The following is a 27905-nucleotide window of genomic DNA, read 5'->3' on the forward strand; positions in this document are numbered from 1 at the left end:
ATCCACCTGGCTCAATTTACATTTAATTTGCTCCTTTTCTAGTTTTCTAAGGTGGTAGCTTAGATTATTGATTTTGTATCTTGCTTCCTAATGTAAGCATTTAATGCCATAAAATTCTCTCTAAGCAGTGTGTTTATTGCATCCCACAAATTTTAATAAGTTTTAGTTTTGTTTTCATTCAGTTCAAAATATTTTAAAATTTCTCTTGAGATTTCTACCTTGAATCATATCTTATTTAGAAGAGAGTTGTTTAATCGCTTAAGTATTTTGGAATTTGCTAGCTGTCTTTCTTTTACTGACTTCCAGTTTAATTCCTTTATGGTCTGAGAGCATATAACATATAAATTCTATTCTTTTGGAGTTGTTAGGGTATGTTTAATGGTCTAGAAGGTAGTCTACTTTGAAATGTTCCATGTGAGCTTGAGAAGAATGTGTCATCCGCTGTTGTTGAATAGTGCCTATCTGCATGCCTATATACCCAGCAGCTTAGGGGAGACCAAGCCAGGGGGATCACAAATTCAAAGCCAGCGTCACCAACTTAGTAAGGCCCAAAGCAACTTAGGGAGACACTATCTCAAAATAAAAAATAAGAGGGACTGGGGATTGTGGTTCAGTAGTTAAGCACCCCTGGGTTCAATCCTCAGTACCAACAAATGGGTGGATGGATGATAGATAGATAATGGATAGATAGACAGATAAGCAATGTTTATTATATCCAGTTCACTGATGGTGCTAATGAGTTAAGCTATGTGCTGACTTTGATTTGTATTTCCCTAATGATTAACAATGCTGAGCATCATTTCATGTTTGTTGACCATTTGTTTACTTCTTTGGAGAAATATTTATTATGTTGTCCTTTTTAAAAATTGTTTTATTGTTGTTGAGTTGTAGTTTTTTATATATTATGGATATTATGAGATATAGATTAACATCTATTTTTAATATCTAAAATTAATAATAATAATTTTCAATAATATCTAAAATTATAACTGTCCTTTTCCCAAACAATGCAGAATCCTTAGAGCACTTGAGTTGTGATTCCTTGTAATTTACAAGTTATTGTTGTCCAGTGTTTTAGTTCCACTTTGGTTTTATCCTTAATTTTGATTTTGGATTGATTTAGAGACTGCAGTCTTGTTATTTTTGAAAGTTATTAAGTAGTGATTCAATTCAATATATACCACTACCTCCACCATCGATTTTTATTGTTTAACTGAACCAGTGCTCATTTAGGTTAGTTGCTTACCCTTTTTTCTTGAGTCTCCTGCCTTCCTTTCTTCCTTTCTTTTCTTTTGGTATTTCAAGTCTGAGCTACCTCTTCAGCCCAAGTCTTCTGCCTTTCTTAAGGGATCAGTTTCTGTCTTCTGAATTGCATCCTGAGTAGTTCTTTCAGTGAGGTCTGTTTATAAACTCTCAGGTTTTTATTTTCCTTTTATCTGTTTTGAAAGTGTTTCTAATATCGGAATGTGGGCTATCTTGGTAAAGGTTTCATGTGAGTTTGAGGCAAATGTATCATCTGGTGGTGTTGGATATACTTTATAGGCATGTCCTTTACATTCATTTCATTGATAGTGCTAATAAGTTAACTAAGTTATTTATTCATTTCCTTCCTTCCTCCCTCCCTCCCTTCCTTCCTAGCGCCTTGTACGTGCCCTAGCACTCTACCAACTGTGTTTATTAATTTTCATAATTTAGCTGGATATATGCTTCTAGGTTTACTGTTAATTTGTTTTAGAACTTTAAATGAATCAGTGCCTTTTATCTTTTATTTGCCACCTACTGAAAAGTTTCTACTGAGAACATGTTGTTCAGTTGCTGTTTCTTTATAGATTGTTGCTGTGGTTTGAATGTGTTTCCTCAAAAATTAATTGAAATGTAATCTTCAGTGTAACAGTATTAAGAGTGGGGGCCCTTAAGAGATGATAAGGGCCATGAGGCCAAACCCCTCGTGGATGGGATTAGCATCATTGTAAATGGGCTCAAGAGAGTGAGTTCTCAACCTCTTTTGCCCATCCACCCCTCTTTTTCCCCTTTTCCCTTGGCACCATGAGAGGACACAAACATTGAAGGTGCCATTTTTGGAGCAGAGGCCAGGCCTTCATCTCACAGAACCTGCTGGCACGTTGATCTTGGATCTTCCAGCCTCCAGAACTGTAAGAAGTAAATTTCTGTCCTTTACAATTTAGCCAGTTTGTGTTACAGCAGCACAAACAGACTGAGAATTGTCTTTTTTCACTTGCTGCTTTTAGACTACCTATATGTGGAATTCTTCTGTATGTTTATGTGTCTAAGTGCAGATTTAATTTTTTCCTGTTTAGGATATTGCTTCCCAAATTTGAGGTTCCTTATCTTTCATCAACTTTTGAAAAATCTTAGCTAGTATCTCTACAAATATTGTTTGTTGCCTGTTCTTTCTGTTTCATCCTTTTGGGCTTCCTGTTAAACTTCCTCATGCTGGTCTCTTTATTTCCCTTGTCATTTAACAATATCTCTCTTTCCATCTTCTTTTTTTTTTAAAGAGAGAGTGAGAGAGGGGGAGAGAGAGAATTTTTTTTTTTAATATTTATTTTTTAGTTTTCGGCAGACACAACATCTTTGTATGTGGTGCTGAGGTTCGAACCCGGGCCACACGCATGCCAGGCGAGCGCGCTACGGCTTGAGCCACATCCCCAGCCCCTCTTTCCATCTTCTTAACTTTGTGCTGCCTTTTGTTATTTAGTCATTTCTCTTCTTGACTACTGTTTTCTCTTCATTTGCATTTAATGTAACTTTTAAAAAATTCTAGCTGATCTGTTTGGTTAATTTTCAAGTCTTCTGATCTTTGTTGATAGCATCTTATCTCTTTCTCCCTTTTAAAAAAGTAACTTTAAACATTGAAATATACTTTTATGGTTTCTAGTCAGTACTCTTATTAAGAAATATTAAAAAATATATAATAGTAACCCACTCATTTTAAATATGAGGAAATGAAATACAAAACTATAGCCATAGCCCACTTTGACTTTCTTCTTCCTCTGTTTCCTTTGAGTTACTGTTTGGTGTGTATCCCCAGTGAGATTAATATATATATATATATATATATGTATTTAGTTGTAGGTGGACACAGTACCGTTATGAACCCAGTACCTCATGCATGCTAGGCAAGTAAATGCTCTACCACTGTGGGCAAGCCACAACCCTAGCCCATGAAATTGTTTTTGAAGAAGCACTTCTATCCTCACATCTGAGGGTCTGGGGCCTTTCTGTTATAATACCAAAGAACAAAGTTTGTTGAAACTCCCTGTTGGTTGGTTAGGGCCAAGCCATACCTAAATTCATTTACAAATCTGCCTATACTGTTGGGAGAAGAGATGTTGGTAACAGGTGAGGGAAGATCATAATTAGTACATTGTGAAGCTTGCCATTTATATAGCAAGGTGGATAGATTTTAATCATCATCATCATCATTTTTAAATTTTTTGTTCTACTTAGTTGGACATGACAGCAGAATGCATTTCAATTCATCGTACAGAAATGAAGTACAACATTTCAATTCTCTGTATAGATTATATTATTTTCAAGTCACAATAGTTCATGAAAGATAATTTTTCTTATAATAATCTCAGTATTGTTTAGTGCCAAGAGCTTTCCATGTATTATCTAAAAACAACACAGTGGAGAGATAGTTAGGCATCTCGTCCTCATTTTACAACTAAGTAAAACTAAAGTTTAGTTTTACTTAATGGCTTATAGAAACGTAAAGATTTTCTGATACCTACCATGTGTTGGGGCTGCCTTCTGCATCTTTCTGCCATGCTGCCTCTGATAGCATTCTTCATCAGGGTGAAATCAATATCAACTGTAAAGAACCAGTGTTTTCTTGCAGGTTTATTTAAATTCAGTCATTCAACAAACATAGCACCTGCTATGTTTGACGTAAAAGGATTACAAATGGGAACTCTTTATAGTTTAGAGCTAAAGTGCAGGTTTGAGATTTGCTAACTGACTTGCCTTCTGCTTTCCTTCTATAGACTGATAATGGTTTCCAGCTGCCAAAGAAGGTTGTGGATGCCAAGAGAAAGGTAACCATTTCTCATCTCCTCAAGTGGAATTGGATGCCCCTGGGAGCCCACGTTGGCTGGCAGTAGATATGGCTGAATTTACTAGCTACAAGGATACTGCCTCCAGCCGCCATCTGCGGTTCAAGTTACAAAGCTTAAGTCGCCGCCTGGATGAATTGGAAGAAGCCACGAAAAACCTCCAAAAAGCAGAGGATGAGCTCCTGGATCTCCAGGACAAGGTGATTCAAGCAGAAGGCAGCAACTCCAGCATGTTGGCAGAGATTGAAGTGCTGCGCCAACGGGTGCTGAGAATTGAAGGAAAGGATGAGGAAATTAAGAGAGCAGAGGACCTGTGTCATCTGATGAAGGAGAAACTTGAAGAGGAGGAAAACCTCACCAGGGAACTGAAATCCGAGATTGAGCGGCTTCAGAAACGAATGGCTGAGTTGGAGAAGCTAGAGGAGGCCTTTAGCAGGAGCAAGAATGACTGTACCCAGCTTTGTTTGAGTCTAAATGAGGAGAGAAATTTGACCAAGAAAATCTCCTCTGAGCTGGAAATGCTGAGAGTCAAAGTGAAAGAACTGGAGTCTTCTGAGGATCGCCTGGATAAAACTGAGCAGAGTTTAGTGTCAGAGTTAGAAAAGTTGAAATCATTGACTCTGAGCTTTGTAAGTGAGAGAAAATACTTGAATGAAAAGGAGAAGGAAAATGAGAAATTGATAAAAGAGCTCACCCAAAAACTGGAGCAGAACAAGAAAATGAACCGAGAGTATACAAGGAACGCGTCTAATCTTCTGGAAAGGAATGACCTACGGATTGAGGATGGCATCCCTTCTACCCTGCCATCCAAAGAGCCAAGAAGGAAGGGCACTCTGGACTATCTCAAGCAGGTGGAGAATGAAACAAGAAACAAAACAGAAAATGAAAAGAACCGAAATCAAGAGGACAACAAAGTCAAGGATCTGAACCAAGAGATTGAGAAACTTAAGACACAGATCAAACATTTTGAATCTTTGGAAGAAGAGCTTAAGAAAATGAGGGCCAAAAATAATGACCTTCAGGATAATTACCAAAGTGAACAAAATAGAAACAAAATCCTAGCCAATCAGTTGGAAGAGATAAAACTACAAATCAAGAAACAGAAAGAGTTAGAAAATGGGGAGGTAGAAGGGGAAGATGCTTTCCTGTCCAGCAAAGGCAGGCATGAGAGGACTAAGCCTAGAGGCCATGGCGGTGAAGCATCTGTGTCCAAGCACACATCTCGGGAGCTGTCTCCTCAGCATAAGCGGGAAAGGCTCCGAAATAGGGAGTTTGTTCTTGGCAATGAAAACTATTCTCTGAGCAACAGGCAGGTTTCCTCTCCCACTTTCACCAATAGGAGAGCGGCCAAAGCCTCCAACATGGGGGCAGGTACAGACAGTGGGTCTCAGGAAGCAAAGAGAACTGAAGACCGATTTGCACCTGGATCCTCTCAGAATGAAGGGAAGAAGTCCAGGGAGCAGCCATCAGTGCTTAGCCGCTACCCTCCAGCTGCTCAGGAGCATAGTAAAGTTTGGAAGTCATCTTCCAAGCCAGGCACTGACAGTGGACTAAAGGGTAAAGTAGAGAAGACAACAAGAACATTTACTGACTCCACCCATGGATCTGTTCCCAGTGACACACTGGGTAGAGCTGACAAGGCTTCTGATACCCCAGAGGACCTCTTTGGCAAGAGGGGACAGGTTCCTGGCAGTGGAAATCAAATAACTCTGGCTACAGATTCCAGCTGTTCTAAGACCATTGCACCTTTGACTTCATCTCGAAGATCCTCCTCAGAAGGACTGTCTAAGGGCAAAAAGACTGCCAATGGCCTGGAGGCTGATAACAGCTTCCAAAATTCCAAGGCTCCTATTTTATCAAAGTATCCTTATAGCTCCAAAAGCCAGGAGAACATCCTTCCTGGATTCTCAGCCCCAAATAAAGAAGGAGCTGAGCAGTCCATAGCCGTTGTGATGGAAGATAGCAGCCAACATGAAGCCCTGAGATGTCGGGTCATCAAGTCCAGTGGCAGAGAGAAGCCTGACTCAGATGATGACTTGGACGTAGCATCTCTGGTTACCGCCAAATTGGTAAGCACAACCATCACTCCTGAGCCAGAGCCCAAACTACAGCCTAACTCTAGAGAAAAGGCCAAATCCCGCATAGGACATAGAAACTCTGTATTTGAGAATGATAAAAATGCTGGGATAGAAAATGAATCTGTGAAACCTATCAGGGCCTCTACCAATGCCATGGAATTCTCAGATGCCAATGGTGCTGGGGTAAAAAACCAAAGGCCCTTTAGCCCCAGAGAGGCCTTGCGGTCTAGAGCTGTCATCAAACCTGTTATCATTGATAAAGATGTGAAAAAAATCATGGGAGGATCTGGAACTGAGGCCATGATGGAGAAGCAGAAATCCACCTCAAAATCAGGGCCAAACAAAGTGACAAGCAGCATTACTATCTACCCCTCTGACAGCAGCAGCCCTAGAGCCATCCCAGGTGAGGCACCAAGGGAGAGGCACACGTCCACCAGCAACATCCAGGTGGGGCCCCCAGAGCGCATGACGGTTAGCAACCATGTCAACCCCCCTTTTGAGCTCTCTATTAATAAACATGACATCACCCTGCAGCTCACAGAAGCTGAAAAAATGGGAGACGGGCCCCTAAGGAATAGGCCAGAAACAGTGGTCTCTCGGAGCAGCATTCTAATCAAGCCATCAGATTCTGTGGAGAGGAATAGCCACGCCCCCCAAGCAGAGACAATCAGGTGGAAAAGCCATAGTGCCCCTTCAGAGGTGGGCTCTGACACCAGACACGTTACTGTACGGAACGCCTGGAAGAGTAAGCGAGACTTGAAATCTTTAGAAGACCCCCCAACTCGAGTAGGTAGAAACGTAGAATCTACCAATGCTTACACCCAGAGGTCTTCCACAGACTTCTCAGAACTTGAACAGCCCAGGTCCTACCTTTCTGAGCAGGGCACTAGAAAGGTAGGAAATTCAGGAGATGGCCCAGAGCTGTCCTCCAGAAGGACCCAAAGTAGCCTCACCGTGTCAGAGGTGCTCACCCGTCGGAATCGGGTTGGAGACGCCATCACAGCTGCAGCTTGGAACCACTCATCAGGCATGGTGAGTCCCACGGCTTTCCTTCTCTGCCCTGGTCCTCCTTTACTTTCTCCTTTTCTCTGCCCCTGTTTGTGTAACCCAAGATTTGGGAATTATGTGGCTGGGAAACACTGGGTAAAACTGGGTCTCGCTGAGAACTGGTGAAATCAGGTGGGTTTGGCAGAGAGCAGCGTGATTTTCCAACGTTCCCTTTCCAATTTGTCTTCTCCATTTTGCTCTCAATCATGAAGGCAACACACATAGGAAAACTGGCCTCTGTTCTCTTGCGTTTCAGAGAAAGTCTGAGGAGTTCCCAGATCAGTACTTGGAAGCATAAGAAGCAGCTGGAGTTGACAGGGAAGCTCTGGGTGCAAGTCGGAAGCTCTGAGGGCTTTCAAACATGATGGCTTGGTGAACAAGTTCTTGTCCTGCTGCCTCAAACAGTGGGTCTTGCAGGTCACTAGCATATGGGAGAAGAAAGCCAGGGCTTCCTCTAGGTCTACCTTATAAACTTCATATGCAAGTGTCACATTCTTTTGTCCTAGACAGCTATCTGGCCCATTATACCTTTCTGAGGTCAGGGTTGGTTCAGCCTGGCTCAGTACAAGATAGATAAATCCAGAACCACCAGCCTTATTTGAGGGTCAGAGTGTCAGAACTATCTGAAAGAGAGGTCCCCAAGAGTGTCTTTTAGATGTGGAACCTATGATGCTTAGAGACATCTTGCCCAAGACACATACTCCTTCAAATCCCCATTTATTAGATACAGAAGCTGAGGGTCACAGACACAAAGTGCTCAAGATCACCCAAGTAAGTTACTGCAAGAGCTAAGATTGGAATTGGAAATTGGCATCTCTTAATCCAGCCCTCTTTCCATCCTGCTAACTGTCTTTCTTACTCATACTTTCATTCTTTGATTTGCATTTGTTTGGGAAAGACAAAGGAGAACATTCAAAAGGCACAATTGCAGCAGAGCAGTGGGGAGAAAGTCAGGAGTTTGGGCCCCTGAAACTTTGGACCTGAGAAAGGAGGTTCAGGATGAGGGCCAGACATGGGATATAAATGGGAAGGCATATGAGTTTTTTGGTAATTCAAGGTGGGGAGTAAAAAAAAGAGTTATTTAGCCTTTTAGGCACATGCCCTTCTTTAGCCCCCACCCTTACTTCAAAATGGCTTTCACCCCAGAATGCAGCCTGCCCTTGAGTGCATGAAGCATGGAACTCCAGGACTGCTGACCACCACTTAGGGGTACCGTGCCCATGCTCCCATTGTCCTAGGCTCTGTCCTGTAAGGCTCCTGGTCAGCTATCCCCTGGTCTACCCCGGTTTTTCCCAACAGCTTGGAGTTCTACTGTATTCTGATTTGTAAGGAATTTTTATATAGGCCTCTCAAACAAAAGCCTGTCTTGGCCATTACACGTGGCCTGTGTGTCTCTACCAGGGGTGGGGGGGTATGTGCCCATTTGGGGTAGAAGGTGAGGGTATCTTGGTCCTTGCTGTACCATCTTCTGCAGCTCACATTTTTCATTTATTGGCATAGGAGGAGGGTGAAGACTGCACACTTACTGTCTACCGGCGGCTGCACAACTCCCTGGAGCGGTCTGAATTGCCCGTGAAGCAAGGGCTACCAGAGCCTGGGCGAGTCCGGGCCGAGGACCGATTACGACCAAACAGGCCTTGTGCTGAGGAAAACTGAGCCAGCTGGTGAGGTCTGCTCTGTCTCCTCTGCTGCTGCTTTTTAGCTCTTCCATTTCCTGCCCCGTGAAGACTCCAAGGCCAGTTCTCCAGGCTAGGCACAAGGCCTTGGCTGGGAGACTGGTAGAAAGCTGGGCTGTGGCTCAGGTAATTTTTGCCCATTGGTCAGAGGGAATCAGAGACTACAAACCAGAGTCCCTAGGCCCAGCCTTCCCTGATGCATGAATCCTTTTCCTCATTCCTGACCCTAAGGTAGCTTGGGCCACTCTGGCCCCCAAATGGGAAGCTATAGAAACCCCACCACCAGAAACAGTAGCAGAAAGTTCTCCTCTGCTGCTTGGTGGGTTGTTTCTGTATCATAGAGCAGCCCCTTCTCCGTGTGGGTAATGAATGCCCTGATTTCTGCCTCCTCACCACGAGGGCCCAAGTACAAGAATGACCAGCTGTCAACTTTTTTTTTCTTTCTGGGGGCTTCCATTTTTTTCCTACTTGGAGTTCCTCAGACTTTGAAAGTCACAGGGGTTCGTGCTGCCTCTGAGCTACCCTTTAAGTTGAAACTTCTCTGACCTGGCCCCCTGGCTGATCAGTTTCTTGGGGACAGAGCATGTAGATACCCATTGGAATGACACATCCCTCCCCCACCCCAGCTCTCTGCTCCCCTTTCCAAAGGCCCCTGGAAGTGCACAAGCCACATGCGTCTCCTTCCCTGGGCACCAGTAATGCTGCTGGCACCACTTGCTCTTTCCTATGGCTGGAGACCTCAGCTAACTTCATTGTTCCCATCTTGGGAAAATCCCTAGACTGAACTGGGCCTGACACGGCACACTGCCTTCTAGGACGTGCCCAGCAAGGGGGAAGTCAGGCAGGAAGAAGCAATTTCCCTGTGGTCACTCCACAAGCAATAGCACGGAAGGCACGGACTGAGAATACTCCCTCCTTTTCCTCCTCCATCCCTGTGGAGGAGGCTTCGCACTTTACGGCGCTGATGCATTCCTATGGAAGCGGCCTCTGGTTTCTGCAGGTTGACTATCATTACATGCCTTCATTGGAGGAAAGGTGATTCCTGCCCATCGAGGACCTCAGGTTTATACATTCAAAGTGCAGTAACCTTTCAGGAAGCCACAAAAATACAAATGGATTTGTTTTCTTATACCAATCACATAAGGCAGTTAAAAAGGACTGTACACTCCCGGCCCTGCTTTTTCTGTAGCATTCTCAATTTAAAGAAGGGTCCCCTTCAAAAGCTGCTTGTATGAAGCAGACGCTGTTGCCTTCAAACAAGAGCATTAGACCAGGAGTCTGGAAAGCTGGTTTTTCCCCATCTCTTTACTTCCTTGCTGTGTGACCTTGGGAGAATCATTGTCCTCCTGAAGCCAGTTTCTCTATTTGTAAAATGAGTTCTTTGAAATGAATGATCTTGTATTCTGAGATCCCCATTTTCACCATCTGGTGTGGGCTGATTTTTACTTCTAGGGTATTGTCGACAGGAGTTTCCCTCCTGCCTACAGTCGTCTCTCTGGGCCTTATGCTTTCTAGTTTACCCTATATTCAAGTTTCATGGAAGTGAGGGCAGAAAAGTTCCCTATTCCTGCATTTCTACCTGCTAAGTGAAGGACTTTGGATGGTGTCAGAGGCCTTGTGTGGCACCAGCTTTGCCTGATGCCAGACAGATGTCTGCCTGTCAAGCCAGGTGCTTTTGTAGCACAAGTCTCCCATTCCTGTTCCTCTCTCTCCGATTTCCTGGTAGAAGAGGGAAGACTGAGGACTTCCTTGAGAGGACTGAGTGGCCTTCCCTGCCTCAATTCAGCATGGGCCCCAACATTCATCCTGCCCCATGTTTGCACCAGACTAGGCTGTACTGAGGTGACTTGGGTCACACCTATCTACCTACCTTACTTCCACACTAGTTTTCCAGAGTTTGCCAATCTAAAGGCATTTTCATGTGGCTTGCCTCTCCTCTTTACATCCCATCTCATATGCACTACTTAGGACGCTGTTTTTAAGATCTCTTCCTGCTGCTTCTCCTGGGTCGCTTGCTGGCCAGAAACTTACTCACTGAAGGATGCAACCCCTTCTTTGCAGCACCCCACCATTCTCCTTAACCAGTTGGCAGCCCTGAGTGTTCAAAGGAAATTGACCTCTGTAGTGGTCAATTGCGGGTACAGAAACACGTCTGTAGCTCTTCTCCACTGATGGAAACAGGAGGGCATCCGACATGCCTAAAAAGATCTCGCCAATAATTTTTGTCTTTGGGTGTTGGAGCCCTGGATTCTGGTGCTGTAGCTCCTGGTGCCAAAGTCTGGATCCTTCCACATTTCAGCAGCACCAACATCTGCTGCTACTCAAAATGCTCTATGGAAAAGGGACAATTGTAGTGCCCTTTTACTAGGGCTGCCATTTTGAAATCTGAGTGCAATAGGGTTTGATTGTAACAATTATTTCAGGATAAATATTGTATTTGTTTCTTTAATCTGCACACTTTCTAGGACCTCTGTAAAATAGATTTTATTTTTAACTGTTCTCAGCATTGCAGAAAATAGCATTTGTACTAGTGAGTGAAGGCTGAGGCTCATGTCCTTTGGGCTTCAAATGGCTAGCAAGGCTGGCCTCAGATTCCAAAGTAGGAAGGCACATTTCTGAAAAGCAGCCAAGGTGTGACCATTTAGACTAGGACCTCACCATCAGGGGTCCTGGAGGAAGCCTTCAAGTAGCAGGGAGACCTGGTAGTTGAATAGTTGTCTAACCAAGCCAAATATTCCCACTGTCCCAGCCAACAAACCCACTTTAAGACAAGAATCTTCCACAGCCTGGCTCTAACTTAAAATGTACCAGCAGGTGTACGGTTGTGGGAGGGTTCCTGGCGAAGCTGGGGAACTTGGCCCCACAGAGCTTCTTGGAGAAAATAAAGCTGGCTACATGCCAGGAGCTGGTCTTTTCTGCTCTGATACTAGCAGAAACTACCAGGGAAAGCTACAAGGGTGGTGGCCAGAGAAGCCATGGCAGGGAAATGGTTATAAGTATGGGTGGAAGGGATGTGAGTGGGGCCAACAACTCCAGTCTGGGTTGCAGACAAGCTTGCACACGGCTCTTCCCCTCTCAAGAGTTTTGGGGTGTGGGAGGGCCTCTAGTGTTCTTGGACTTTGTCCTGGGGCAGTTTTAGTTTTTTAGATTTAGTGGGTCAGTGCCAAGTGCTACCACTTCCCAGTAAAGGAACAGGGCCCCAGAGGCTGGGTCCCTGGCTGCCTTTGTTGGTGTGGGATTCTTTGTTAACTCTGGCAAGATTGCTTTGGAAGAGCTGCTTGTAGGGATTATCTTTTGAATACCCCGAGTGGGGAACAGGGCTCTCCTCAAAGCCTCAACCAAGATCATAGGAAGGGGCCCTATTTTCCTGCTGCTTCACAGCTCAGAACATGTACTGAACGAACGGAATGTATTTTTAAGAGAATAAAGTCTATTTTTTTGTATTTTAAAGATGGGGGTGGGCTAGAAAGCCCTCAAATAAACTGATACTGCGTTATAGGCCCCTGTGCTGGGGCACCAGTCTTTAGTCGGTCCACACCTACTTGCTCGAGCAGGGGCTTTGGCTTCACCCCTGCTCCTTGGAGTCTAGGTGTAGTAGCTTCTACATTCCTGCTCCAAGAATGGGACCAAGGGGGCTATAGAACCTGCCGCTGGAAACCAGGGCAAAGCCATGGGCAGTGGCTCAGGGCTCCTTGGGTGCATGTGTAGAGTTGAAGCTCCTGTCTGCATGTATCCTCTGGCTCTCATGCTCTCTGTTGACTCTGCAGCACAGTATGTACCAATAAAGTTCCCTAGTTTCCACATGCGTGGTGTTGAGTGGTCGGTGATGCCAATTTTATTGATGTTGTCTCTTTTCTCTCCATTGATACATCCAGTGTACTTCACCAGTTAACTGAACAAGAGTTAGAATCAGCTATCTGCTACGTTTTCTTTTCAAATATGTTGTCACAAAAAGCAGCCTCTCTTCCAACTGCTTGTGTCATAATCAGCCCCATCAGGTTGCAGTGGTGGTGGCAGCACTGGGATTCAAATCAAGTGTGCATCCCAAGCCCAAGCACTTTGTTCCACATGTGCTTCCCATCTTTCCGTCAGTTATTTTAATCTTCGTCAGACCACCAATATAATGTCCTTTCATCTCATCTAGACTAACTGTAAGGAGGAACTGGCCAACACAAGTGAAATCTGATTGCCAGGAGCTACTTCCTGTGCACTGTAATAGCATTTGTTAAAAGCCCCCAAGAAAGGAATGCTCCTGTTCCCTTCTTGTAAAACTGTTTTCATATGGCAAAGGGCACACTACAGACATGATTAGGAATTGTTAGATGGGGAGATTATCCCAGATCATGCAGGTGGGCCTTAAGTGTAAACCCAAGAATCCCAACGCAGGGTGACAGGTTTGACTATAGGGGAAGGCATCCGCACCAATATAATCAGCCACTCGAAGCTGAAAAAGGTGAGGAAACAGCTCTCAGATCCTCCACAGTAAATGCAGCCACACACACCGTAGACTGGCCATCCCCAAACTGCAAGAAAGTTTGTTGTTTTAAGCCACTAACAGCCAAATCACCCAAGCCTTTGATCCGCTCATGTAATACTTCCCAGATCGACACCATATTTTCAACAGAATTGCAAAGTGAGCAAGCACACTGCCTTCAGAGGGGATCTGAGGAATAAAGGCGGAATGATGGTCGGTCTGTCAAAAACTCTGTTTACACAAAACTTGGGCCCTCTATCTCGAAAATGCACCTGAGGTTCCCCTCATACACTGTTGGCACACCACCCCACAGTTCCAGTAGGGACATCAAGCCCCACTGGCCAGAAAGTACACTGTACCTATGGGCACGCCCTGAAACCATTTTTACCTATGGGCACGCCCTGAAACCATTTTTCCCCTTTGTAGGAATATTCTCCTCATTTAAACAGGGAGAACATACACCACTATCGTCATAAGGTAGAATACTTATAATTCTGTCTTAGCCTTCCAAGTTGCTTGGATTATAGGAAGTCTGCCATTGAAGTAACACCCCTACTTTGTACCCAACTTCCATCCAAAAGAAAAAAAAAAACAGGACTAATTTTTTATGAAGTTTTATTCTCAAAATATAGAAAAAAAAAAAAAAAAAAACGCCAAAAGACTAAGATGTTATCCCACAACACTTGCCTCAGTCTTTATGAAGAACACAATTCCAAACTGGTGGACAAGTTCTTCTCTGTCCTCTAAGTCAGAGGATGTGACCTCTGTCAGTTCAGGAGCCCTCCCAGCTGATGGTGAGTCCAGGTAACAGGATGGGACCTTCTCAGTGGGATCTAATATTGCTAGAAGAGCTTTGCTTACATGGCAAAAGACACCAGATCTCTTCAGGACACCTCTGTCTCACATGCTTGGGGACTGCTGTGCAGGAACACCTGGTGTGGCCTGGCGAGGCAGTGTGTACATGGCTCCCAAAAACTGGTCTGCAATCCTTCCTGCTTCTCGAAGCCCACTCAGCAGAGCACCATGGACTGTGGCGGGGTAGTTCCGGATTGTATGCTCTCCCGCAAAGAAGAGTCGTGGGATTGGCTATTTCAGAGAGAAAAGAAAATTAGCAGGTTAGAAGTATGTTTATTCTTTGAACCGCCAAATTCCTATTGACCTTTGAAGGCTGACCCTGCTCCAGGCAGTTAACTATCAACTCTATGAAAGTCTCTTACAATAAAGCATTTTCCTAGAATTGACAGAAGGAGAAATCGGACTCAGCCCAGCCTCAGCTCTAGTGATACTTATTAACTGCATCTATTCTTATCAGTTTAATGATGCCCAAATTTCTAGCTTTCTTTACCGCATGCAGTGTCTAGTGATGGCAGAGATGGGGGTATCTTACCCCATTCTGAACTAGAGAGTAGAACACTCAGTCCAATTCAGGAATTCTTTCACTTCTAGTTCAGAGCAAACCCAAATCCTAGGCTACAGTACTGAGGAACCCTCCCTGCTCTGTGGACTAAGGTCCGACAAAAGTCTAAATAGGGGTCCACAGCTATTTCTCAGGGACATGGCCTTGAAGCCCCTAGAGACTGAAATCCCTTTAACAATCTGAGTTATCAGCCACAATAAAAAGATGCATAATTAAAAATGGGTCTTGTTTTATAAAGGAAAAAACTTAAGTTCCTGACTTGCATAGCTCTTCCATTTTGAATGTAGACTGCAAGAAAACAGACACAAACACTATGCTCCCATTCCATTCTGCTCCTGCTACCCGAAAGGGTCTAAGGATAGAACCATTAAGGAGAGAAATCGGTGACTTCAATTTTGCCCTGGGATACTCTTTCTGGATAAGCCCAGAAATAAATTTCTAGTCTCTCACCTGTGGGGCCCCTGGAATTGAGGGCCCAGGAGTGATTGGCTGAGCCATTAAATCATAATCGTTTCCAGATGATCCTGCAGCTACATAGGAATAGGAGCCCCGGGCCCAGGGGTCAGCACGCCAACGAGACACTACAGTTTCCTTGGGCTAAAGGGAAAAAAAACACAAGCAAAAGTCAGTGGCACCAAGGACAAACCAGCCATCTCCAAGAGGTGTAAAAGCAGGTGTGGGCTGGGCATGAATACACCGCTGCTTTGAACTACTGAGGCAAAATGACTTCAGACTGCAAAGGCACTTCCACCACACCTCCTAGTCCACAACTCGGGGCCACACAGCACTTGACTGTTACTCTCTATATATGGAACATTAATGTCCCTCCCTTCAAAGAAATAAGTGGCTGACATTATCACAGTGGGTCTAAAGGACAGAAAAAAAGCACGATGGGATTCTCTTAGGACTTCCCTGGGGCATTCGCTAATCTGGCCACTTTGTCTAAAAGTTGAAAGTGGCATGGCTCTGCAGGCAGAAAAGAAATGCAGCCAATAGTCTATAAATTCTGACTCGGGCACCAAGGGGCTTTTTCTAAATGCCATTGGAGTCCTGGAGTCCACATACATTGAAATTCACACACTTAAACGGAAACTGTCCTGACAGAGAACTTCTGCCTCAAACATGTCAAATAATCCAAACCCTAGTTGAGTCTGAATCTGGATCCCTCTTGTTCCCTCCACCAACTTACCTGGGGCACTGCACTGCTACCAAAAATCCCTTTGAGAATGGCTAGGCACCGGCCAACAATCACATCGTCGCTGATATTTTCCATGATGCCTGCGGCTTCTCCTGCCACCAGTGCCAACAGTATAGGAGCTGGACAAACAGAACAATTCCAAGGTTTTTCTAGACTGTTCTCAAGAACCACCCTGTTAAGCCCCACCCTTGTTCCTGGCACTCTGGCAGCATCACTCAAATGCTAGCAACATGATTTTCCTAAACTCCACCCCCAGAAATTGGCCACAGGGGTTGGTCTTCTACAGTGAGTGCAGCAGGACACGGCACTTTAGGCACTTGGAGAGTGTCTATGAAACAGACGTGTATGAGGAGCACAGGGCTAGACCCTGGGGATGGAAAATACAGAAACTAGACTCTACCCCATTCAAGTCACAAATGACCACGCAGATATGATTAGGAACTGGGATGCTCTGAAAATACAGGATACAGGACCAAAAGCAATGGGCACGCTTAGTGTCCTTGAAAGGTCTCTTTGAAATACTGACATTTAGCCCAAGACCTAAAGGTTGGGAAGAGATGAAGGAAAATAGTGGCCCAGGCCACAGCACAAGCAGGGGCCCAAAGTGAAAACCAGTACAGCGTCCTATAATCAGGAGGGCAAGTCAGCGTGCCTGGAGTGGAGCAGTGAAGGAGACACGAGGCGGCTGGAGAGGTTACATTAAGGTGGGCTCTGACGTGGCCAGGAGGAGGAGGAGGAGTTTAAATGTTTTCCTTCAGCAACAGAAAGATATCGAAAGAGAAAAGTGGGAATTATGAATAGTAAATTGGCAGCTGCCAGGTGACAGTGGCCTGGCCTGGAGAGGGTGGTGGAGAAGGGGCACTCAGGTCTGAGGAATACTGCGAGATAGCACTGAAGGGACCTGATGCCTGGGTGGAGAAAGGGAAAAAGCCCTGGACACGACTGTGTCCGTGCGCTGTGCACAGGAGCAAAGGACCTCCTCCATGGAAAGAGCAGCTCTGGAGGTGGGGACGGCACTTCCCCACTAAGCAGGAGACAGGAGGAGCTGGGGTGGGAGGCGGGTTTGCTCAGTCATGTGCCTGCACCATCAAGGCCACGCCCTGGGTGCAGCTGTGTAGACTGCGTGGAGGGAGGTGGGGATGCACAGACTTTTCCCCTCTATACAGAGTTAACAGGAGTCCAATTACAGAACAAGAGATAGGGATATGAAAAATGCATCAAATGGAAGTGATCAAAGACTCAGGGGTGAAGTGGGTATGACAGTCTGGGAATGAAAATACCTGCTGCTTTTTCCAGGAAGCCTCCCCAGCCCGCCCCTCCCTGCTAACGTGATTCTTTTTATGTGTTCTTTTCCCGACACCTAGAAGGGGTTCTAGGAATTGCTTACTGGGTTAAGCAAAAGAAAAATTAAAGCATGTAAGTTTGAGGAAATCTCCAATGTTCCTAATTCTGTGTTCCTATAAGAATATGAGAAAAAGCTAAAAAGCAGTTACCTTTATAGAGGTTCCAGAAGAGGAAGAGCTCACCCCTGCTGGCAGTCGTACTGCCGACGTGTCCGAACAAATTGACACTTGGATCCCAGAACACCCGGTCAAAACACAGCACCACCTGCAGAAGGGGGCAAGTGAGCTGCTGCGGCCTCTACCCATAGCCTTCTTGGAGTGGTTCTGTTCCTCAGCAGGAACCACTTCCTCCTCAGACTTCATTAAAGTCTCCTCATGTACTTTTGTGCTCATGAATAAGCCCAGAAACCCACCATCCATCTACTACTTAGGATGCCACTTATGACTGACTTTGTGTAGGCACGGTTTGCAGAATGACCCCATAAGATTAAATGAGTTTGGACTTTGTTATTATATACCTGGGTGCTGAAGGAATGACAAGCCTCAGCCCGTGAGAGACAGTGGACAGCACTGCCAAGGGTACACCAGGCACAGAGAAGGCACCTAGAGCACGTCACCTTGTTAAGGTTGCCAAATCCCATCCTTTGGACTGCAGATGTCTTCCACTCAGGAAGAGGCGGCACAAACTGAACAGCCGGTGGCTGCTGCTTCAGCACGCCCAGGGGGAGGGTGCAGAGAACGGCGTCACACTTATAAATAAAGGTCTGGCTTGTGGAGCGGGTATTCACAGCTATCACTTCGCAGCCTAGAGAAGGGAAGAAGAGCCTATTGATGATGAGGAGGATAGTAATAGGGGCACTGAACACTTAATGCACAACAGGATCCACATGGCATTCTTCTAAGCCTGAGTACTTGCCCACGAGGTAGGTACTGTCATCTCCATTCCTCACCAAAGAAAACAGGTAAGAGGTGAGTCTAAGGCTGCACAAGTAAGAACTTCCAAGACTTAAACCCTCACTGCCCACATCAAGTCATCGATCCCCACCCCACTCTGGCTCGCCCTCACACACTGGTCACCTGCTCCACTTAACTTTAAACACTTACCAAAGGGAAGTAATTTAGTAAAATTAAGAGCAAAATGCCCGCCCAAAAGGACGCAGTGCCTTTCCACTGTGGCTAGCTGCTCACTAAGGCCCCAGAGTGGAACAGCAGCAGAAGAGTGTGACGCAGACTGAGGGGACACAGCCTCAAACTGTTGCTCTCTCTTCCTGAGAACACACTGTAATGCTCCGACTATGAATGAGCTCAAAGTTGACCTCAGAAAGGGTTCGGAAGTCATGTTGTTATTTTACCTCATTTATGCTTATTACTAAATGCTAATTTATATACTAAAAATACACGTATCATTCTGCTGTCATATAAAATGTATCCCATAATACAGTGTGAGTGCTCAGCACATGACCATCTCTGGCTACAGAACTAGGGAAAAAAACACTAGTTACTCTCAATGCTCTCCATCTGCCTCCAAAGGCTATTTCAAGGCTGTAGACCTCCATCAGCTAGAAGCTGCCTTTGATGGGAAAATTCAACAGAAAACTCTGTGACTGTAAAAACAAACATGTACTGGGGGGATCTCAGCAACTCTAGGAAAGGGGCCAGAAAAGTTAAGATTGGTGGCCCCAATCTCCACTTCTCATGCCTAGGCACTCATGTGGGTCTTTAAAGAGGTAGGTAATCTATTGTTCTAAGGAGTTCAGAACAGCAGGCCAACGTGGCTGAACAACAAGTTTTCTGCATCCCACCCAAAAGTACTCTGAAACTGACAATAACAAGGACATTGCACTTACCCCATAAATTCTCAGGACCAAAGCCAGAATGAACCCAAAGACCATGAATCAGAGAAGTGTGAGGAGTGGGCCCCTCTGGAGTGCAGGTGTCCAAATTCTGGTATTAATATACTTAGCAAAATTAAACCCAAACTCACTGGCTGCTACTGTAATACTCTCCTACTTCATGTGAAAACTTGTCTCAATTTTCTGGTTCATACAAAATATGGTGATTCAAACCTCCAACGTCTCCAAAGACTCAATCATCTGTAAATGCACAGCTTTCACCTGGGAGCCATCATTTATCAAACACTGTACTAGAAAATATACATACTGTTCTTGCTGAAGGTCATATTCAACAAAAGAGCAGTCCCCTGTTTTCTGGGGAAAGAGCTCTATCTTACCCGCACAACCATCACCTACCTGAAGCTGTATAGCGAACCTGGCGCACTGCTGTGTTCAGTTTAATGTCCAAGCCTTCTGCCAATGCCACAGGAACACAGGAGTAACCGTTCCTCACTGTCAGGTGGCTGCCAGTAAACTCAAAGTCATCATCCTAATGAGGAGAGGAGGGAATTTAGTTCCACCTTTCTTTTTTTTTTTTTTTAAATATTTAAAAAAATATATTAATTTAATTTAGAATCTAATTTTGAATTTGGATCTGGAATGTCCCCCAAAGCTCCATGTGTTGAAGGCTTGGTCCCCAGCTGGTGGCTCTACTGGTAGGTGGGGCCTAGTTAGTTAAAAGGCATGGGTCTCTGGGATGTGCTTCTGAAGGGTCTCTTCTGTCCCTCTGCTGCTCTGACTCTACCTCAAGCAGCCAGCTGTTCTTTTGGTGAGCTCCGCCTCACCAAATCCCAGGGCAATGGAGCCAGATGACCACTGATTGAAAACATAAGCCTAAATCTTTTCTCCTATAACTTGGTTTTCTCAAGTAGTCATATCACAGCAACTGAAAGCTAACTAACACATGTGAAAAACTATAAAAGAACTGGTTAATTCTTTAAGATTTTACCATAAACAAGTCCAGTCCTAGCTAATTCAAATAATAAAGAATAACAGTGACAATTTAAAGATTAATTGTTAGATTAAGAAGCCAGGGGCTGGGATTGTGGCTCAGTGGTGGAGCGTTTGCCTAGCATGCACAGGGCCCTTAGTTCGATCCTTAACACCACATAAAAAAATAAATGAATGGAATAAAGGTATTGTGTCCAACAACAACTATTAAAAAAAAAAGTCAAATTATTTTACTAGGAAAACATGAAGAAAACAAAAATACGTAAGTAAAATTTTACTTTACTATAGAGTCTTAAAACCAGCCAAGGTCTCAGATTTAAAGATTAGTCCTTTTAATAATCTAGAAACCCTGTACAAGTCACCCTTAAATTTAGCATAAAGCGGGTAAGACCTGTACACTGGGAACTTTAAGACATTGCTGAGATGAAGAAAATCTAAATAGTGGAGAGGTAAACTATACTAAATTGTGGAGAGACAATCTATACTACTCAAGGATTAGAAGGCGCCCACACCCATATTGAGGACTGAACTCAGGGCCTCCTGCATGCAAGGCAAGGATTCTACCATGGAGCCATATCTTTGGCCCAGAGAATTCTTAAGACAGCAATTCCCCTTTAAGCTGATCTAGAAATCTGATGTCGTCCAAAAAAAATTCTAGAAGGTATTTTTTGCAGAAAATGACAAGCTAATTCTAAATTTTTTATGGAAACACCGAAGAACTAATATAGCCAAAACAATTTCAAAAGAAAACAAAGTTGAAAAACAAATCAGTACTTAAAGATTTTAAAACTTACTTTAAAGCAATAATAATCAAGATTTTGTGATACTGGCATATGGATCAACTGATAAATGAATAGAAAAGAGTAAACTATAGACTCACACTTACATGGCTGAGTGATTTTCAACAGAAGGCAAAGATACAAAAATAAAAAATGATGATGTTGAAATAATTAGATACCCCCATGGAAAACTATAAATTCTACCTTTACCTCTCATTAGATGTAAAAATCAACTAAAATGGATTAACAAATAAAAGAATTTAGACCTAAACCCAAGAGCTGAACCCTCAAAACTCTGAAAGGATAATATAGAAAACCTTTGTGAGCTCAGGTAAGACAAAAGATTTTTTTTTTTTCAAGTTTTCAATGGACCTTGATTTTCTTTATTGATACATGGTGCTGAGAATTGAACCCAGTGCCTCACACATGCTAGGTAAGCGTTCTGCCCCTGAGCTACAACCCCAGCCCAAGACAAAAGATTTTTTTAGGGTATAAAAGGTACAAAGCCAAGGGACTGGAGATGTGGCTCAGTGGTACAGCATGTGTTTAGTATGCATGAGGCCCTGGGTTCAACCCCCAGCACAACCATCGAAAAAGAAAAACCATGGGCTGGGGTTGGGGCTCAGTGGTAGAGCGCTCGCCTAGCACTTGTGAGGCCCTGGGTTTGATCCTCAGCACTGCATAAAAATAAAATAAAGATATTGTGTCTAACTACAACTAAAAAATAAACATTAAAAAGAAAAGAAAAACCATGAAGCTTTAAAGAAAAGATTATAACTAGGACTTCATAGCCCAGAAGATGGAAACATCCCCAGTGTCCATCAGTGCACCAATGACAAGCTAGCACTCCATGGCATATCCTCGTGATGGAATACTACTAAGTAATAAAAAGGAATTAACTACTGACGTGCCTAACAACAACGATGAACCTCAAAACTTCATACTAAGTCAAATAAGTCACACAAAAAAGGACCTATCTATGCTGTTCAATCTGTTTACTGTAGAATAAGCAAAACTATAGTGACAAAAAGCAAACTACTGGGCATCTAGGGCCAGGAGCCAGGATGGGGTATTAGCTGCAAAGGGGCATGAGAGAATTTTCCAGAATCTTGGAAATGCTCTTTATCTTGAGCTAGTGGTAGCTCATGACTATCTGGCAAATCATCAAACTGTTCACTTAACATGGGTGAATTTCACTGCACATAAATGATACCTCTTACTAAAGCTGTTTAAAAACACACAAAAATTAACAGTTTATCTTAAGGTTACTCTGACATGTGTACTTGACAAAATAAACGATAAAAGAATTTTACCTGATCCCAATGTTTAAGGGAAAGTGTAGAGAGAGGTGTGGCATTAGCAAATTCGAGATTTGCAAAATGCCAATCAAGTATCTGTCTGTCTCTTGACGAGAGGTACACATCACTGGAAAGTAAGGACAAGGGAACAAGAGTTAATAGAGACGTCATTATAGTTCTCAAGGGGCAGATAATGGAGTCTCAGTAAATGTACTGGAACCTAAGCTAGGGATGGGGCTTGTGACTTTTATGATGAAATTATAGTCAGAAAGTAGAATCTTATCTGTCTTTATTAACTGCTTTACCCCTAATGTCATGAACAGTGATGAGTTCTTCTCAGAAAGCAAAGTACAGTGGGGCCTCATTTATCTGGAAAAAGACTTCATACTCAGTCTTCTTGCAGTATCAAGGTTTACTATGAAAAATTTTGTCTTAGGACTTTGTCACCAAGGATGAGAAGCATCCCTGACTAGAGAACAGAGGAATTTTGCACATGGAGCATCTTATCAGCATGCAATTACTGTCCCAACTCTCAGGGAAATCAAGTATGACACCCTCCTAGGCCTCAGAATTATGGAAAGTGAAAGCAAGGGCACTTCTACACACTCAAAGAAGACACTCCACCTTCACCCAAACACTGGATTTTATGGAGCAAGGTTATCTTCTCACAGATAATCTGTTTAGATATCTAAAATTATTACACATTAAATTATAAAGGTAGGGGATTCAAAAACCTGAAATTTGTTCATAGATATTTTTCATTCATTAAACAATTTAAAATACACTTTCTGAATATAAAAGTGCACGTTTTCCTTCTAATTCGGGCATAGAATGAATAGGCGAAGTTCTCCCTCTGAATGTTCAGGTTTATTTTCCTCACCTTGGGGGATTGGCTTCCAACTCTTGAAGTTTTTCTTCTAGTTTTCCTTGTGTCTCAGCTAACTCATCATATTCCTGATAAAAATTTTTAAAGTTAAGTGAATATGATTTATCCTGAAAGATCAGTATTCATTTATCAACCCAGCTTATTTTTCCCACAAGGGGCATGTATGTTTTAGGCATATATTCTGTCATAGCTCAGGAATTTTTGATCTTGGAAACTGTGTGCCTGGGACAAACTTGGGTGGAGGGAGAGTATGCAGAAAGAGAAAAGGGGAGGAAGGAAAAAAAGGAAGAAATATACTAGCAGTATGCTACAAAGTAAGGATGAAAAATAATAGCTACTACATTTCCTGAGCATTTACATTGTCCCTAGCACCAGAATAAGCACTTTGGATACATAACTTGATTCCCACTTTGCTACTACCACCCCTCCAACATGAGTTACTATGAACACCAGGTATGAATGAGGTGATTAAGAACTCTAAGATCACAAGACTGGGAGATACCACATTAGGGATTTTACCAGACAGTGTGACTCCATGTGACTTTATTTCATATTCATTACTATTATTCTAAACTGTGAGGGTAAAAATTCCTCAGAAAAAGCAGATCCTAAACTGAACTAATCCCATAAGTCTCCATGGTTGGTAGTGTACCCAACCCTCTTCTTGGGTACTACAACACCTGTGATTGGCTAGTGACTATCTTTTTTTCCAGGGTCTCCAGATCTGTGCTATTTCTTAGAATTCCAAGAGAAACCAGTCAGGCACACTCGCTACTGCACCTTGCACAGGGCAGTCAGATCTCTATGCTTGCTCTTCACCAAGAACTCGGCAGTAATGTCTCTGGGTGGCTTCACTTCAGATGCTTCTTTATATTGCTGATGGAGTTCTTTAATTTTCTCTTTCAAATTTACCATCTAAGGGGAAAAGTACAAATTTCCCATTTCAGAAAGAAATGTAATTCACTTCTGAATACAGTACCCTTGTTTGGCTCCTCTACTAAGTTTTTATGTTAAGGTCCTTAGAATTCTTCAATACCTACTCCACATCACACAATTTGAGAACAAAACGACAATCCTTCACAGAGGTGTGGTGCTGTCAGTAACTACAACAGGTTCTTCTCAAACAAACGAGAGGGAAGGAGTGTACAAATGAACAAAATGTACTGAAATAAATTTAATTTCCTGGAAAAACAATCTACCACTAATTAAACTTATCTGGGGAAGCCAGTTATTTTCTTAGATATGTAAAAGTTCTAAATCATCACACAAAGAACCTTATGGAACCATTCTTTTTTTTTTAATATTTTAAAATATTGTTTTGGAGTTGTAGATTGACAGAATGCCTTTATTGTTTGTTTGTTTGTTTATATATTTTTTCAGTTGTCAATGGGCCTTTAAATGTGGGGATGAGGATTGAACCCAGTGCCTCACGCACTAGGCAAGTGCTCTGCCACTGAGCTATAGCCCCGGCCCTGGAACCATTCTTAATGTCAGTTTTTAAAACTGACATTAACTACGAGGACATGGGTGACAGAATCCGAGAGTGGGTCCTGCAGGTCTCCTGCAGCTGGCAGCTCTCCCCCAGTCATTCTTCTCATTCCATCCTTCTCCTACCCATGCAGATGAGCTGGAGACCTCTTTCTCAGAAATGAAGGAATGACTACAGTGAGAAAGCGAGGAGACCCCAGTCACAAGGCACACCCAGAGTTTGCACTGAAAAGCCCCCGACCCTCACTACAGGGGCTTTCGCCCTAAACTGGTATTATTTTGCAGTTGGCCAGATGAGGAGAAATAAATGGTTGAACTCAAATAGTCCAGAACCTGGAGCTGAAGTGGAGGTGGTGGTGGTAGAGCAGGGCCCTTGGCTGGAGAATGGGGAGGGAGGGGGCTGTTCGGCTCCTCAGTAATCATGGTGATGAACTGGCTGCTGATTTGTTGGTCTTCATCGGTGGGTACTTTGGCCCCAGTACAGCTGATCTCTCTCTGATCTTAGAATTCAGCAGGAGTACTGGGCCAGCTTTGGAAGAGTTAAAAAGACATAGAGGAAGGACCTATTTCTCCTAGCAATGACTTCACAATGGTGTCATACTGAAAGACTGACAAATACAACTGTGTCTTTCACTAGTCATTATTTTGTTAATAATAACGAGCTCCAGCTCTGCAGACCTTCTCTTCATGGAAAAACCCAGAAATGCCTTTAAAGTGTCTAAATGAAAGGCTCACCCCCGCCGCCGCTCCCCTGCATTGAAGCTTATCTACAATGAAAATAAATATAAACTTTCACCTTATTAAGAAGTTCTTTCAGTTCTTCCTGAGTTTTCACTATCTTCTTCCAATGCTCAATCTGCTCATCTTTGACATGCTTTTCTTGTAACCTAGGAGAGATAACACGTATGCCCCGGCCACACAGCCAGCTCTGCAGCACAAGACTAGCCATTTCTAGCACGTCCAGGGACATCAAGGCCCCCTGGGATTTGTAACACTCAGGAAGAAGAAAGTTGGCCGGTAGCAAATTATTATATGTTAAATACAGTAATAATGTCATAAAAGCTATCAATTTGAGAACTGAAAGGGGCTTTAAGGACCATGAAATTATTTTAAATGCTTTTTTCCTTTGGGATTTAACAATTTCATATGAAAACTAGTTCAAATTAGACTTACTGAAAACTTATAATATAAATAACAAATCTGTAAAAGGAATTCACTATACAATAAGCTGTTATCAAAATACTTACTGAATGACAACTTCCAGAGCCTGGCCAAGGGAAACAGGCTTATTATTGAGAACATTGAAGTCTAGTTGATGACTAAGGTAAGATGTAGCTTCTAGCAACCGGTTAAATTCTTGCTCTACCATTTCATCTTTCTCTTTAGGAACCTGAAAATCCGAAGTATAGCAGAGTTGGTCCTTATTAAGACTAACACCACTCACAAAGACACAAATGCTCTGAGGTTTATAAAGGTCAAAATATGTATCTCAAAGGGAAAAACCTTTGAGGACAATGATTTGAATTTTCTTTTCTATGAAGTGGTTAAGTTCGTTTAAATGAGATATGAAATGTTTTGGCCCTAATAACTTCCCTCTTTTCCCACTCTGCCCTTGGATCTGGGACTCCATCCACCTCCATCAACAGCCATGAGATTTACACGGTGCTAACTGAAGCTTCATGGAGCACAAGGTGCACTGAGCTGACATGCACTGAGTTGAGCTGGGCTGACATGCAAACGACACACCAGATAAGTCCTAGGAACAAAAACTACGCTAACGCACCTGAGAACCTTCCAGAATAGGGGCAGGATGGAAAAATAAGAAGCCCACGTTATCTGCTTCCCCTAAGATGATAGAATTTCAGGAGGGAGTAGGGAAGAAAAACAGTGAAATATATGGCTACTAATAAGAACATACTAGCACCTTTTGCAGAGTATTATGGTACCAATAATTTCAGAGCTAAATGCCCCAAGTTCCTAGAGAGACTAGAAGAGACTGAGATAACAGAAGGCCTGGCCCCTCACTGTTGTAGAGGAAGGAAACAAATCACAAAACAGGTCATCAAGCAGCAAGACCACATCATAGGCCAGGCAGTACCCTTGCCTACTGATGTCATCAGTCGACAAGCATCCCTCTGCTACTGCTTAATTCTGCCCCAAAGCAAACTCTTTGCATCCTGCTGCTGAATTCATGGCAGCAAGAGAAGAAAAAAGCATGTCTAAGGAAAGCATCTCTTGCTATAAGCTGGGCATTGACTGGAAAATGGAATTCAAAACATGGACATTCACTTTACAGTCTACGTAAAATCAGTAAGAAGAAAACAAAACACTAAAGCATATTCTAGTAAACACTAAAACTAATCAGAGGTAGCTAACTGCTGACCAGATCATCACAGTGAGAGTCTACCTGTTTGAAACTCCTTGTTTTTGCCCTTGCAACCAAACAGATGAGCCTCTGCCCCTTTATTGACCATACAAGTAACTCTCTGAGATGAGCAAAAAGAATCTGGTGTTTAATGCAATTTGCAGGGGAAAAAAAAAAAAGAAAGCTCTCTTTGGATCTATATGAACACCACTACAACTGATTTAATCGAAGTCATACTCGAAGCTTCCAGTTCTGTAAGACTACTCGTGGGATCAAGGTATCCTAATGAATTAGAGAATCACCCTTAGCCTAAAGAAAATCTAAATTCCTAAGAATCTTTTGGTTTGTACTGAGAAATGAGGCGGAGAATCAGGCCCTGGATACATGGTACCATTTATATACCAGGACAGTCCCAGGACTTGGTGGATTCAAAGACATCCAACCTATGCACCCATGGCCAAAAAAGAGGGCTCTTAGTGAAAAAGACCTTCTTGTTAGGAATTTCATCCACTTTCTCATCATCACTTTTCTTCATTGTCATCGTGGTCATATAAAGAGCAACTCAAACAATGAAATTCTACTCAGAAACTTGCTATTTCTAATGCAACTACTGCAATGATGTTCTGCAAAGATAGTTCTCCTTTCAAAAAGGAAACAACTATATTTTAACATGAAATCTATAGTTATGTGATCTTAATTGATCATAGATACTATGTGCAAGACTGGTTTTTCTGGAGCACAAAAAGGTGGCAGTTCCATATGTGGCTTCTAAAATGCCTAACAAGAGGATGCTACAGCAGGAAGGGGGACTAGATCACATATGCCACTACTACAGGGCAGAATGTGCCAGTACACAAGAATGCAAATGAGACAGATTAAAGCTTTTCCAGTGCCAAATGGATGGCTTGTTTCAGACAAGCTTTAATCTTTGCAG

The 27905-nt window shown here is 43.2% G+C and overlaps 2 protein-coding genes across 11 annotated transcripts in view; one reads left to right on the top strand and one right to left on the bottom strand.

Moving 5' to 3' along the window:
* Luzp1 (leucine zipper protein 1) overlaps positions 1-12661 on the top strand; it is a 106818-nt gene extending 94157 nt beyond the window's left edge. For all 9 annotated transcript variants that reach the window (XM_076861064.2, XM_076861065.2, XM_076861068.2 and 6 more), the window contains 2 exons: positions 4011-7189; positions 8705-12661. In XM_076861064.2, coding sequence (XP_076717179.1) covers positions 4130-7189; positions 8705-8860 — 3216 coding nt within the window. In that variant the 5' untranslated portion in view covers positions 4011-4129 and the 3' untranslated portion in view covers positions 8861-12661. The remainder of the gene's footprint in view (positions 1-4010; positions 7190-8704) is intronic.
* Positions 12662-13986: 1325 nt separating this feature from the next.
* Positions 13987-27905, bottom strand: part of Kdm1a (lysine demethylase 1A) — a 60911-nt gene continuing 46992 nt past the window's right edge. For both annotated transcript variants that reach the window (XM_076861073.2, XM_076861072.2), the window contains 11 exons: positions 25854-25996; positions 25403-25493; positions 23899-24033; positions 23113-23186; positions 22248-22359; positions 19562-19694; positions 17930-18117; positions 17463-17577; positions 15961-16088; positions 15222-15368; positions 13987-14440 (listed from right to left, as the gene is read on the bottom strand). In XM_076861073.2, coding sequence (XP_076717188.1) covers positions 14255-14440; positions 15222-15368; positions 15961-16088; positions 17463-17577; positions 17930-18117; positions 19562-19694; positions 22248-22359; positions 23113-23186; positions 23899-24033; positions 25403-25493; positions 25854-25996 — 1452 coding nt within the window. In that variant the 3' untranslated portion in view covers positions 13987-14254. The remainder of the gene's footprint in view (positions 14441-15221; positions 15369-15960; positions 16089-17462; positions 17578-17929; positions 18118-19561; positions 19695-22247; positions 22360-23112; positions 23187-23898; positions 24034-25402; positions 25494-25853; positions 25997-27905) is intronic.

This window comes from Callospermophilus lateralis, chromosome 7 (genome assembly GCF_048772815.1).
Source record: "Callospermophilus lateralis isolate mCalLat2 chromosome 7, mCalLat2.hap1, whole genome shotgun sequence".
NCBI lineage: Eukaryota > Metazoa > Chordata > Mammalia > Rodentia > Sciuridae > Callospermophilus > Callospermophilus lateralis.